At 41.5% G+C, this 14,261-nt stretch overlaps 1 protein-coding gene across 2 annotated transcripts in view; it reads right to left on the bottom strand.

The window, feature by feature from the left end:
- The window catches only part of LOC126257468 (calcium-independent protein kinase C), a 243,931-nt gene that overhangs the window by 34,670 nt on the left and 195,000 nt on the right, over positions 1-14,261 (bottom strand). For both annotated transcript variants that reach the window (XM_049955566.1, XM_049955567.1), the window contains exons 11-13: positions 6,531-6,669; positions 4,255-4,443; positions 708-854 (exon numbers count right to left, since the gene is read on the bottom strand). In XM_049955566.1, the coding sequence (XP_049811523.1) occupies positions 708-854; positions 4,255-4,443; positions 6,531-6,669 (475 nt within the window). The remainder of the gene's footprint in view (positions 1-707; positions 855-4,254; positions 4,444-6,530; positions 6,670-14,261) is intronic.

Genomic DNA, 14,261 nt, shown 5'->3' with positions numbered 1-14,261 from the left:
TGAGATATTCTTTTCCCCTGTTTCAGTCCAATGTCATCTAACACTCCCTCTGAAACTTACAACAACCCCTGTTTCCTTCAATTTATCCAAGTCCAATCTCCATAATTTCCTACCTTCTTGCAACATCTTATGTTTGGTATGTGTTGGTACCAAGATAATAGCAGTACTGTAGTGTGAATCAATTTTTGCCTTAGCCAAGAAACAGAAGTGCAAGTAGCTGCTTTCACTAGTGTTATTGCTTCTGTTTGAATAGAATATGCCAGTAACATGATTTGAGTATGTGGTGATTGGTGAATACATCAGATAGGCATTGTAATTGAATCTTTCATCAGGAAAACCACCAACAATGACAAAGTACTCCATTTGTTCCTGATGTGGGTCACTGTTTATTTCCAATTAGTGTTCTGCAGTAGCCCCATCTGCTGTTCTGTTGGATTTTTCAATCTGTTTATATGATTGGAACTTTACTGCGATGTGCTAGAAGCAACATTTGGATTTTACCACATACACAAATGGGATTCTAACTGGAAATGTTTCATTGCTAACAATGAACTAGCTTCCTTTGCTCCTTCTGTCAATAATTAGTGAATTGTGTAACAAAATACCTAAGATGCATTTATTATTTTGCTTGTTAATTAAAATGAAGATAAATGTAAGAGTATGAATGTTATATTATGACATGCAAAAGTTTAAAAAATATCACTCACTATCTTTGGTTTAAAGGGTGGCTTCACTCTCCGTGCTTCAAGTGCTTCCCAGTCCATGTCACGGAAAAAGGGATGAACGCGAATAGCAGCTTCTGTGCCTTGCGCAACCACACACCCCAACCGTTTGGCAGGATTCTTGGTCATGAACTGTTGTTAACAAATTAAAGTCCACTTACAAAGAAACATTCTACTCACACATGATACTGACTTATGCAATATCAGAGTGTGTGACATAAGTAAAACCAACTCCATTTGTGCACTTTCTTCTGTTTAGCATATTGTAACACACAGGATGGAATATTCCATTGAGTATATAATGTCAATACTACAAAAGCAAGCATGAAATAGTTGAAATCTGTGAGCTCAGATTGATCAAGCATCTGGCACTCCAGCAAGCTTTCACATGACGTCCATTACTGAGTCAGTAATCCATTGAAGGAAATTAGGGATCGTAAAATGTGAAAAAAATAATCAATGAATATTTCTAAGAATATGAGTTCTACTTTCTTACAGATCTAGCCAGTAAAGTTAGAAATGACTAAAGATAATATTAACAATCACTTTATTAGTGCAGTGGATATAAGAGAAATCAAATTGCAAAAATAAATTGTATACATAAATTATAAACAGCATGATTTAAATGGTATAAATGTGCCATAATTAGAATTTAAAAATTCTGTTTTGTAATTCAAGAATTATTTTACTGAGTAAAAGCAATGTTCAATGCTCCTACTAAAACAACTTAAGGTTATTTTTAAAGGAATTTTGACACCACCGCTGTTTTAAATGACTAGCAAAGCTGTTGAAACGCCATGTGAATAATATAGGTGCATTGTGGCCTTAGACTTGCTTATTTGTATCACAGTTACCAGTTCTATTCAAAAGATACTCATTTGCAAAAAGGACAGAGTCATTTATGAAAATGCCAGAAGTGCTCTTCCCCCCCCCCCCCCTCCCCAACCCCAACAGAATGAAGTGTGGTCTAAATGACTGAAGTTTATTAAAATTGCTGATAGCTGACGAGCTTGCACTTTAGCTTAGTGTACAAAGAGCGCAACAAGCTTTTGAAAGCTTTGCTTCAAGAGCTCACACATAACAGTTCTATTTTAAGTTTCTTTGTAGCCATATTACTGTAACTTTAATATCAGTTACTGATTTCAGTATTGACTTGATATTGTATCAAATACTTGTAGAAGTGAGAAAGAATCAAAATTCATGAACACAATTTTTTTCTTTATTTATTAACATTTTATTTTGTTGATACCAACTAGCAATCAGACACATATTGCTACATAATAAATCTGCGGCAAATTGAATTTCATAGAAATTTCCAGTCTCTGAAAAGATGTCAGTAGTCTTACATTATCAACTATGCTCACAGTTAAGCTCTTATTAATAATCACAGTGAAAATTTTGGCAGAGGCAGCCGTACATGGCTGTGCAAGGGGCACACCGCATCTGTATGTCAGCTCCAGGGGACGCCAGAGGCTGAGCGCATAATTGATCGCTAACCCAGTTATTAATTTGTACTCAGAGCTACTATACTACTTATTTTATTATACTTACAACCATGGACAACAAATCTGTTTTATTTGAGTGACATGTTTCTAAACACTTGTGAGTTTTATGTTTAACTGAGCACTCCTGTAAGTTTAATTGAAATTGATGACACTGTCAAGGATTTTGTAAATAGTAAAGCCCAGAAAATAGATTTTCTTTACATATTTTTGTTACCTTTAAATTTGAATGAGAAATTATGTGTTTCAGTGTTGCTATTCTAGCTTTTCTCATCCCTGTCTGTCCTGCCCCCTGCCCCCCACCCCCCTCCCCCCTTTCTATCTTATCTGCAAACTGAAGATTGCACACAACATGTTTCCTGAAGCAAAACTGATATCACAATAAAGTTTTGAATCCTAATGCTGGATTAGCTTGCCAACCTAACTTCAACATCAGCTAAGGGTGCCAAGGTGGTGCTTGCAACCTAGCAACAGAAGGGCTAGGATTATTCCTAAATTTGGTCATAGTGTGCTGGGGCACATCTCCCCCATATTGCAATCATGCCCGGGAGGGGTTCTTAACATTTATTGATGCTTACATGTAAGAAACTAAACTGATACTGCTGTGTCTGATCAAACACATGATTAATAATTGCTTCTAAGAAGTGTAACACATTATTTCTCCACATGAGAAGTTGTTATGCAAGACAAGTACTGGTATGTTAAATTAATTTCAAAGTGATGCATTGGTGTAATTTTTTGAATATCTGTTTCTTGTGTCATTGGTGTCCTCACCGCCTCTCATTACATACCAACTATGTACCGTAATTCCATAACTGCATTACAAGATTTAATACATCCATCATATTATTTCTAACTGTGTACAGCTTTAAATCTGTCTTTAAGTACTTAACCATTTCAGCCATTTGTCTATGGAATAAACTACTCTTATACAAACTATCATTGCAATAAAGAGGAGATCAAAGCTTTTTCTATTCCTTTATCATCACCATGGCTACCTTAATATCAAATTCCAACTGCCTTTCTTCTCACAGAATCTCTATCACACTGCCAACAGTCTTTGAGATTTTCTAATACCTGTCTGTCCTGCAGTTAAAATTTTGACAGGTCATGTATACTGACATATGTAACAACTTGAACACTTTCACTATATAAACTGCAACAGAAGAATCTACACTCAAGTCTGTGTGTCCTTGTTGGAAGGTGAATGTAGTCTGGTGCAAATAATAAGAAGTTTTAACTGAATAAAGTATATGATACTGAAAAAAAGAGTGTCTAACAGTACTCGTGTGATAAGTGGGGAAAAACTGATCTTTATCTATATTGTAAATGGCCTTTTCTTGTACTTGACTTTTTTATTTCAAAGATTAACTGAAAATTAGATTATATGAAGCAATTTTACTATTTCAAGAAGGAAGCAGTTACAATTGCTTCAAAAATTATAGACTCCTGGCCTCTGAACTCATAAGACTGAAGAAGTAAGAATTTTATAGTAGGAGGGAGGAGAAGATTAGTGTTTAACATCCCATTGACGACAAGGTCATTAGAGAGAGAGCACAGGCTCAGATTGGGGAAGGATGGAGAAGGAAAGTGACTGTGCCCTTTTTAAGGAACCAGCCCAGCATTTACCTCAAGTGATTTAAGGAAATTAAGAAAAACTTAAATCAGGATGGACAGACGTGGATTTAAACAGTCATCCTCCCAAGTGCGAGGCCAGTGTACTAACCACTGGGCTACCTCATTCGGTAAGAATGTTACAGCTGCTTCAACTCAAGATAAAGTCAAATAATCAAGTAAAGCAAAATCCCCACCACAGTCAATATACCAGTACATTAACTTGTCCATCTGCTAAAATATATATGAGAAGGATACATGATATACTAAAATGGTCAAATTTTGTATGAAAGTGCATCCTAATCAACACATTGCAATACAAGCAAAATAACAGTTTGTAACTAAGGAGAAGGGAATAATCTTAATAATATAAGGATAAACTTATAACTGGTGTTTGTCTTATGTCTAATACGTACTCCCTTTAATATCGAAACCGCTTCTTTGCTGAGCCACACGGGATATAAAACGTCATCATGCAGAATTGACTCAAAAAGATCATCTTCATTATCTGCTTCAAATGGTGGCTGCCCCGCCATCATTTCATACATCAAAACACCAAGAGCCCACCAGTCCACACTGGGTCCATAATCAAGTTCTTGCAGAATCTGTCAAATATATAAAAAGAATTGTGTTCAAATTGTCCATCTACATTGTTAAACTTGTTTTCTCTTCATATTTATTTATCATTTGTTGAAAAAAATAAAAAAGAACTCTTAAAATTTCTAATCAGAAAACAGTTAAGTTTCTCATTCATATTTTCCACTGATCTACTTTTAAATATTCACTAATGTTCCGTTTGTATCATTAGTTTTATTTCAAACATCCATAATTTGTGCATTTTGTGCATATTATGTGTCTACTAAATTTTTTGTTAGTTAATCTCAGAGTTGTCGTGTAACTGTTTTGATCAGAGAATCCTTTCTTTTATATTTATGTACTTATTTCAATAGAAATGCAATGCTATTTCAAATATTTGTTAAATTCAAACAGATCTGTAGAGCAAAACTTGAAAGGATGCAATCATGACTATTAATAATTTCATAGCATAAACTGAACAGTTCTTAATTATTTAGCAGCTCTGTAATAATACAGCAGCAGTTCAGATATACAGGTTGTATCAAAAAGAATCATCCAATTTGGCACATCAGTATTTCTGAAACTAATAAACATATACAACGAATTTTGTGTTTTGATGAACGCGACACTCACAAAGTAGATTAAAACTGTGTGCCCGACCAAGACTCGAACTCGGGACCTTTGCCTTTCGCAGGCAAGTGCTCTACCATCTGAGCTACCGAAGCACGACTCACGCCCGGTACTCACAGCTTTACTTCTGCCAGTATCTCGTCTCCTACCTTCCAAACTTTACAGAAGCTCTCCTGCGAACCTAGCAGAAATCCTGAAAGAAAGGAGTTCTAGTTCTGCAAGGTTCGCAGGAGAGCTTCTGTAAAGTCTGGAAGGTAGGAGACGAGATACTGGCAGTAGTAAAGCTGTGAGTACCGGGCGTGAGTCGTGCTTCGGAAGCACAGATGGTAGAGCACTTGCCCGCGAAAGGCATAGGTCCCGAGTTCGAGTCTCGGTCGGGCACACAGTTTTAATCTGCCAGGAAGTTTCATATCAGCGCACACTCCGGTGCAGAGTGAAAATCTCATTCTGGACTCACAAAGTATTTTTTATCACCTTTTCATAGGTGTTCAATATACTCCCCTTGAGATGCAAGATATATGTCATGCGGTATTCAAACTGTCCCCACACTGCAGCAAGCATGTCTTGAGTACAGCTTCCACAGCTGCTATTATGCGATGTATCAGTTCATTCATTGTTGTTGGTAACGTAGGCCATAAACAGAGTCTTTTACAAGCCCATACAAGAAATAATCGCATACAGTCACGTCTGGTGACCTTGGAGGCCAGTAATGTAAGGCTGAATAATTTGGTCCAGTGTGACCGATCCATCATTCAGTAATCCTTTGATTTAAAAATCACCTTCATGAAGAGCTTGCAGTAGCTGAATTTGGTATGGTCTCATGAGTAAACGTCGATGCAACACATGCCAGATGGACATCGGGGGCATGTTGAGCTGTCGAGCTGTATGGCGAACAGATTTTTGCAGACTCCTTGTGAAACTATGGTGAATGCATTTGACATTTGTGTCAGACACTTGGGGACAGCTCAGTGATTTGCCTTTACACAAACAACCTGTTTCTCGGAATTGTTCATGCAGTCATCTAATGCTCTGTGCTGTAGGAGGAGCCACACCATACCTACTACAAAAGTCACACTGAATAGTTATTACTGACCCGCACTCCACAAAATGTAGGAACAATGCTGCTACCTAGCAGGAACCATGTAAAACTCGAGAATTTTCTCTTTCCTACAGTACCTTGTTCATGCACATATCTCAAATAACATAATAGTTATGATTTTTTTCAAAAATTGAATGATACTTTTTGATACACCCTGCATTATGGATATGTCCAAGGAACATCTGCTTTCCAACAATCAAAGAGTATAAATAAAAATAACACAAATATAGTTTAAAATTAGTCTAAATTAAAATGTTTCATTACATGGAATAATAATTACACAAGTGAGCTACCAACAGATATTAGTATCATCTCTCCTGTGTTTTGTTTGTTCATTTAGGAAACATATAATGTACAGAGTTTTTTTTTTAACAAGTTGTACCTTACCTCTGGAGCTATATAATCTGGTGTCCCACAAAATGTTGTTGTGGTTGCACCATCTTTAATATTTTCTTTGCACATTCCAAAATCAGCAAGCTTGCAATGACCTTCATGGTCAAGAAGGATGTTGTCTAACTTCAGATCCCTGAAAAGGATGTAACCATTAATTAAAAATTTGAAATGAGAACTTATAACCCTGTTAATGTTATATGTCCAATATACCCAAAAGGTTCGGCTCCAGTAGAAAACTCCAAAAGTTCATGGCAAATATGACTGAATGGCATAGCAGTATAAAGGTCAGTACGGAGTTAGAGGGTACAGCATTAATTTAGTAGATATCAGCTTACAAATAGGAAATAGCAACCATAAATTTAAAATTTATTGAAAAGACTCCTCTACTAACACATACATATCAGCTTCCTCTCAGCATCCTACAGCCTACAAACTTGCAGCGTTACACCATATGATCCACCTTCTTCTTTCTATATCCATGTCCCAATAAGACTATGACTAGGAACTCAACAGTAAAAACAATAGCCACAAATAATGAATCTGATTCTAACATTATTGACAAAATTCGCAATAAAAAAGTGAAAAAGCATGCCAGGTTCCTACTGTACCCAGTGAACGAGAGATATAGACCAAAGAGGAAATGCTGCAGTGTACCTTTTACAGGCAAAGCTTCAGGTAGGATAAGCAGCTTTTGAAAAGAAAGGGTTTGTCTGTGCTTCTCTATGTCTGCAGATAGTAGGTAGATATCTCTTTAATTCAAAAGATAAACAATCAGACATTATGAAAAGTGGGGTTTAAAAAAGATCATCCACTTAAAGCATAATAATTGCTATATCGGATGGACTGGTATGTAAATTTGCACTAGGCTCTGAGAACACCATAGAATTTAGATATTAAAGAAGTCAGATCCAGCCTTTGCTGAACATTGCATAAATGAAAACCACATACATAATAGACGTAGAAGTCTTACATATAGAAGGAAAGGGTGCAAAGCTCAGTTAGAAATTTTAGGAATTAAGAAACAGATATTTGTGTCCCCACGTTTATTATTGAATGAACAAACTCAGTACAGTTAGTCACCCCTTTCAGACGATAGTGCAAGTCTTGCATAGAAGGAAAAAACTTTCATATGTCCATTCACATAACAGAAACTTCCATACTTATGCACAGCTCTACTCCGATGTATATCTAGTCATAGTTGCTGTAAATGCTGTACTGGAGGATTTTGTGAGTGCTGTCCTAATGAATGTCAACAGAGATAAATTTTTCAGTTTATGTCAAAAATCAATAGATTTAAAAATGTTGACATGTTTATTTTGACTGGTTCTCATCGTTTGGCTCACTTATGTACTAGAAAATGGGTTCATAAGCCAAAACCTAGGCCATACAATAATAACAAAGTTCATGAGACAAAGCCAAAAATTTCTTTCATGAATACAATGTAAAAAATACTTAACCGTATGTAATGAGCTGTACATAAGTGTTGTGACAGTGCCACGACATTTAACAATGCCGCCACGACAGTACGCGCAAACGGCGATAGAGGCGCTCCGCAACTCGGCTGAGCGCGGGAGCGCCACCTAGCTACGAACGGCGCCGGCCGCATGTCACGGCATGACAGTCGAATAAGAGATACTGAGTTGTTATCATGTAACCAGCTATTGTTTCTAAGTGAGTGTGTTTGAATATCCACGCAATTATTGGTGATTAAAGGTTATAACACTTTTTGGCGACGAAGTCGGATATTTTCACTGCGTTGTGGATTTGTGTGTTCATGACGGGGCAGACATGGAACAGCTTATGCAAGCGCTCATTGAACAACAAACACAGCTGACGGCTGCTATTCAGGCGTTGTCGTCGTCGCTTACTCATCGTCTGTCTTCCTCTTCTCCGCCTCCATTCCCTCCTTACGATGAGGCTGCTGAAGACTGGGAGGATTATGAGAAGTGTTTGCAGCAACACTTCTTGGCTTTCGGTGTTGTCGACGCTCCTATGTGTAAGTCATTATTTCTATCTTGGATTTCCCCACGGATCTATCAGCTGCTATCTCAGTTAGCCCCTCTGCGGGAACCTGCCTCTCTGTCCTTCCAAGAAATGTGTGACTTATTGTCTAACTATTACCAAAAAAACACCCACGTTGTTGCCGCCCACGTGGCGTTCTACCGGTGTCGTAAACAGCCCCATCAATCTTACCAGGCTTGGGCGGCGGAACTACACGGTCTGAGTAAGAAATGTCAGTTTCTCACAGACACTCATCATGAGTCTTATGCTGATTCAATGGTTAGGAATGCTATTCTACGGCTTGCTCCTGATAAAGAAGTTCGGCAACGTGCCCTACAACTGCCAAACCCATCGTTGTCGGAAGTTCTAAGCATTGCTCAATCCTTTGAAGTGTCTCACGCTGCTGGTGCGCAAATAGACGCGTGGTGTGATGTAGGCGCTGTACAGTCAACTTTCGACACGGACAATTTGCCTGTTTCACAGGAGAACGAAGATGTGGCGGCGGTTCACTCACGTAAACATTGTCGCATTGGGTCGCAACGCTCGCACCGAAAACAGCAACCACAGAAGCAGGTTTGTTCCGCACTTCCTTCTTGTCCACGTTGTTTCGTACAGCATGACAGGGCCACGTGTCCAAAACGTTGGGCCACGTGTAATTCATGTAGGAAAAAAGGCCACATTTCTTCTGTCTGTCAGTCCCCTAAAGTTCCTGTTGACGAGAACGAGGCATCGGACATGGATGTTAACTGTGTGCTTTCTCAAATGAATAAGTTGTTTGTTACTGTTCGTGTTCTGGATAAAGACATTCGCATGCAAGTGGACACTGGCTATGCAGTAACTCTCATTAATTCTCGCACGTATTTGGAGTTGGGCTCCCCTCCCTTGTCTCCAGTTACACGAAATCTGAGAACTTATAATAAACAGAAAATTCCTATCATTGGCCAGTTTGATGCTTCCACTGCCTACAAGTCTGTTGTTAGGCCCCTCACGTTTTATGTGGTGGATCATGCGGGCATTGAAAACCTGTTCGGTTATGATGCTTTCCAGTTGAGTGGGCTCTCCATTGATGATGATGTGCACCTCATATCTGAGGATATTCCGTATCAACAGCTGGATGGATTGTGTTCTGAATTTTCGTCCGTGTTCTCTGCTGGTCTGGGTCGTGCCAAGGATTTTGAAGCCCACATTACTCTTAAACCTACAGCTCGCCTTAAGTTTTTCTGGGCATGCCCTATTCCGGTGGCATTGCGTGCACCTGTCAAGGCTGAGATAGACAGCTTAACAGCTTCCGGGATTCTCCTTCCTGTTACCTCCAGCGAATGGGCATCGCCAATCGTGATGGTTTCTAAACCAAATGGGAGTCTGCAATTGTGTGGTGATTTTAAAGCCACTGTCAACGCTCAGAGCCTCATTGACACTTATCCTCTTCACCGTCCTGAGGAGTTATTTACCAAGCTCGCTGGGGGCCAGTTCTTTTCCAAATTTGACTTATCGGAGGCATACCATCAGTTGCCGTTGGATGCTTCTTCCAACGAATTTCTCGTCATAAACACTCCTTGTGGGTTGTATCAGTACCAGCAGTTACCATTTGGCGTCGCTAGCACGCCGGCCATTTTTCAGCGGTTTTTGGAACATCTCAAGGCTTCCGTTCCTGGCTGCATAAACTATCTGGATGACATTGTTGTCACGGGGGCCTCCACTGAGGAGCACCTTCGCAATTTGCGTTCACTGTTTCGGGTTTTGCATTCGGCTGGGTTGAGGTGCAATCTGGACAAGTCACAGTTCTTCCAACCCTCCATTGAGTATCTTGATTTCCACTTGTCCCGTGAGGGTATACGTCCTCTACGTCAGCACGTTGCGGCCATTAATGCTCTACCCCGGCCGTCTACGGTCAAAGAACTTCAGGCGTTTCTAGGCAAGATTGCTTATTATCACAAATTCATTCCATCCGCGGTGGCGGTAGCTCATCCTCTGCATCAGCTGTTATGCAAAAACGTCCCTTTCTGTTGGTCCAACGAGTGTGAGCAGGCTTTTGTCCACCTGAAGGCTCATTTGCAGTCGGTGCCTTGTCTTGCCACATTCCGTCCGGGTCAGCACTTGATTCTGGCGACTGATGTGTCACAGTATGGCCTAGGGGCTGTTCTCGCCCATCGGTATGAGGATGGGTCGGAACGACCCATCGCCTATGCTTCCAAGACCCTCAATGATGCGCAACGGCGTTACTCTCAAATCGAAAAGGAGGCGCTGCTATCATTTATGCTCTAAAAAAGTTCAGCGTTTTTTTGTATGGTTCTAAGTTTCACCTCATCACCGACCACAAGCCGCTGGTCTCTCTGTTCAGCCCATCAGCGTTGCTTCCGGATAAGGCAGCTCACCGCCTGCAACGTTGGGCCTTATACTTGTCTCGTTTTCACTATGAGATTCACTATCGCCCCACAGCCCAGCACGCCAACGCTGACGCATTGTCGCGATTGCCAATGGACCCCGACCCGGTTTTCGATCGTGATGAACTACTCTGTTTCCACATTGATGAAGAAGAACGTCGTGCGGTCGAGGGTTTTCCACTTACAGGTTTGCAGGTTGCGTCGGCTACTGCGTGGGACCCGGTCCTGCATCAGGTGATCGGTTTTGTTCAACGGGGTTGGCTGGACAGGACAAAGGGCCGGGCATCGGATCCCCTTCGCAACTACCATGCCTTGCGCCTTCGTCTGTCTGTTCGTGATGTTGTTCTTCTGGCCACGGATGGCGCATCTCCACGGGTCATGGTGCCTGCCTCTCTTCGCAAAGATGTTCTCAAACTGTTGCATGAAGGCCATTGGGGTATTTCTCGGACTAAGTCCCTGGCCCGCAGGCACGTTTATTGGCCCGGTATTGATTCGGACATCGCCCACATGGTTGCTGCGTGTGGTCAGTGTGCTCAACAACTGGCTGCACCTCATACAATGCCCTCTCCGTGGCCTGATCCGGCGCAGCCATGGGAACGGGTGCACGCTGACTTTGCCGGCCCCTTCCTCGGTACTTATTGGCTACTGTTGATTGACGCCTTCTCGAAGTTTCCGTTTGTTGTTCGATGTCCATTGCCCACCACTGCGGCAACGGTGCTGGCTTTGTCCAAAATCTTTGTGCTAGAAGGTCTTCCATCCACGATCGTCATGGAAAATGGCCCTCAGTTCTCTTCGCAGGCCTTCCGTGATTTTTGTACTGGACAAGGGATTCCTCATGTTACAGCACCGCCCTTCCATCCACAATTGAATGGGGAGGTCGAGCGCCTTGTCCACACTTTCAAAAGCCAGATGAAAAAATTCCTTAGTGATTTTTCCACAGATGACGCTCTGCTGCAATTTCTGAGTTCTTATCGCTTCACGCCTCTGGGTGATCGCAGCCCTGCTGAACTCTTGCATGGCTGCCAACCGCGCACTCTACTGCACCTGCTTCACCCTGTCAGGCCTTGTGCTGTGTCCCCTAGTGCGGGAAAATACTCGGTGGGCACCGACGTGTGGGCACGAGGGTGTGGATCTCGCCCTAAATGGATTCCACGGGTGGTCCAGGCTCTTCGCGGCCGCCGGCTTTGTGAAATACGTACGGACGACGGCATGGTTGTTCGCCATTACGACCAGATGCGCCCAACGAGTGGTGGCCACGCCGGTGCCACCGCCCCTTCCTTCGCCTCCACCAGCCCGAGAAGCCAGTCCTGTCACTGCTGCCGCTCTACCGTATGTGTTGATGCAGCTGACATCGCTACCGCTTCCGAGTACGCCGGAACCAGCCCCAGTCGCGACGCCGCCTTCTCCGGGACCCATCTCACTGGAGCACACCCCCAGGTCCATGACACCTACGGATGCTGCTCCAGAGTTTTCACCCATCATCTCGTCCAGGAGGCACGTTCCACGCACGAGCTCCCGTCCTGGACATTTTCGACCATAGTCTCGTGTCTCTCCGCGGGATCTTCTCGGGGCCTCACAAGAGGCCATGGATGTCTCCGCACTGTCCATGTCTCCAAGGAAGTGAGTGTTTTTTTTTTCAAGGGGGAAAAAGTGTTGTGACAGTGCCACGACATTTAACAGTGCCGCCATGACAGTACGCGCAAACGGCGATAGAGGCGCTCCGCAACTCGGCTGAGCGTGGGAGCGCCACCTAGCTACGAACAGCACCGGCCGCATGTCACGGCATGGCAGTCGAATAAAAGACACTGAGTTGTTATCATGTAACCAGTTATTGTTTCTAAGTGAGTGTGTTTGAATATCCACGCAATTATTGGTGATTAAAGGTTATAACAATGAGTACAAATGTAGGCCCAGAAATTCTAGTAGCTATCCTCAGGAAGAAATGAAATTCAGACAGACTTGTACTCATTATGTAGTGCTAGTTTTACATGCCCAGAGCATAAACATTCTGAAGACAGATTTCCTGGCATTTTCCAAATGAGAGTTAAATATGACAATAGGATTCTTCAGCATGATTTACAAAAATAGTTAATTAAAAGCTGTGAAAATATCATTTAACACATACATCTGTGGGAAACAAATGCAGTGATATTTCGAACCAAAGTCTGGACTTCATCTATCTGATGACATTTACAATAACAAGTTAAAAAATATTATCTTGGAAATTACATTGCAAATGCTTTGATGAAATGCAAGGAACAAAGTCACAGCAAATTAACAGCGAGCTTCCAGGCATTCAGCTGGTTTCCATTTCTTGCACAGCCATCTTCTTCAGATGTTGCAAGTGTTGCTATTATGAGTACTTGCTGCCTGGTCTGGTTGGAGTCCAGGCAGAAAGTCCACATAATAACAAAACTAACAGCACCTGAAGGATATGGGTGGGTTGGTCATTGAAATATTGTGCTGAACACCTGGAAGGTCACTGTTAATCAATAATGTCAAGAAAACTTGTGAGGCCACAAAGCCACAGCACCATGTAGGTAGATCATTTTTATGTTTAATCTCACTTTGAACCATCAAATTCTTACCCATGAAATCTGATATTTGAGAATGGAAACAATGAGCCAGCATTTTTCTTTCCGAATGTAAAACCGAGATGTTCTTACCATCAGTGGTATATTTCCAATGGAATTCACTAGAGAAAACTATTTTAACAACCATTACTCCACTTGGTTGTCACAGAAAGACAGAAAGAAAGATACATCCCTCAGGGATAGGTTGGATAAGTATACAATGTGGTCTCATATTTGTGTTGTATGATGATGAAAGAAGGGAGATGGTCAAACCCTATTCTGGCACATAGCCCAGTCATTTCAAATAGCACCAAGATGGCCACTGAACTTAACAGCCACATCTGACAGGTGGATCATTATCAACCATATTACATGCTCTCACTGCATCAGACACTGCGAAGAGGTTTGGAATTAAATTCAGAGCATTGGCAAAAGGTATGGCGATTGGTATTGGGTGTACCAACATGGAACATTCAACTTGTCTACAGTGAATGGTGTACCACTCACAACCACAACATATGGCTTAAGAATAATGGTCATAAAAAGATCCTAACCAAATGATGCAAGGTGTTGAGTGCACCAACAGCACAAGGGGGTGTTTAATCCACAGTGTACGTGTTTGTTGTACAATGACTTGAGACCACTCACTCAGGTCACCACGAGCATGAAGGGGGATATTCATTTTAACATAATTGTTGACCAATTGTTGCTTATCTTCATGGTGAGTACACAGTGGACAGTCACATCTACCAACATGATAACATCTG

Source organism: Schistocerca nitens, chromosome 1 (assembly GCF_023898315.1).
Source record: "Schistocerca nitens isolate TAMUIC-IGC-003100 chromosome 1, iqSchNite1.1, whole genome shotgun sequence".
NCBI lineage: Eukaryota > Metazoa > Arthropoda > Insecta > Orthoptera > Acrididae > Schistocerca > Schistocerca nitens.
This window is presented reverse-complemented; position numbering and strand designations above follow the sequence as displayed.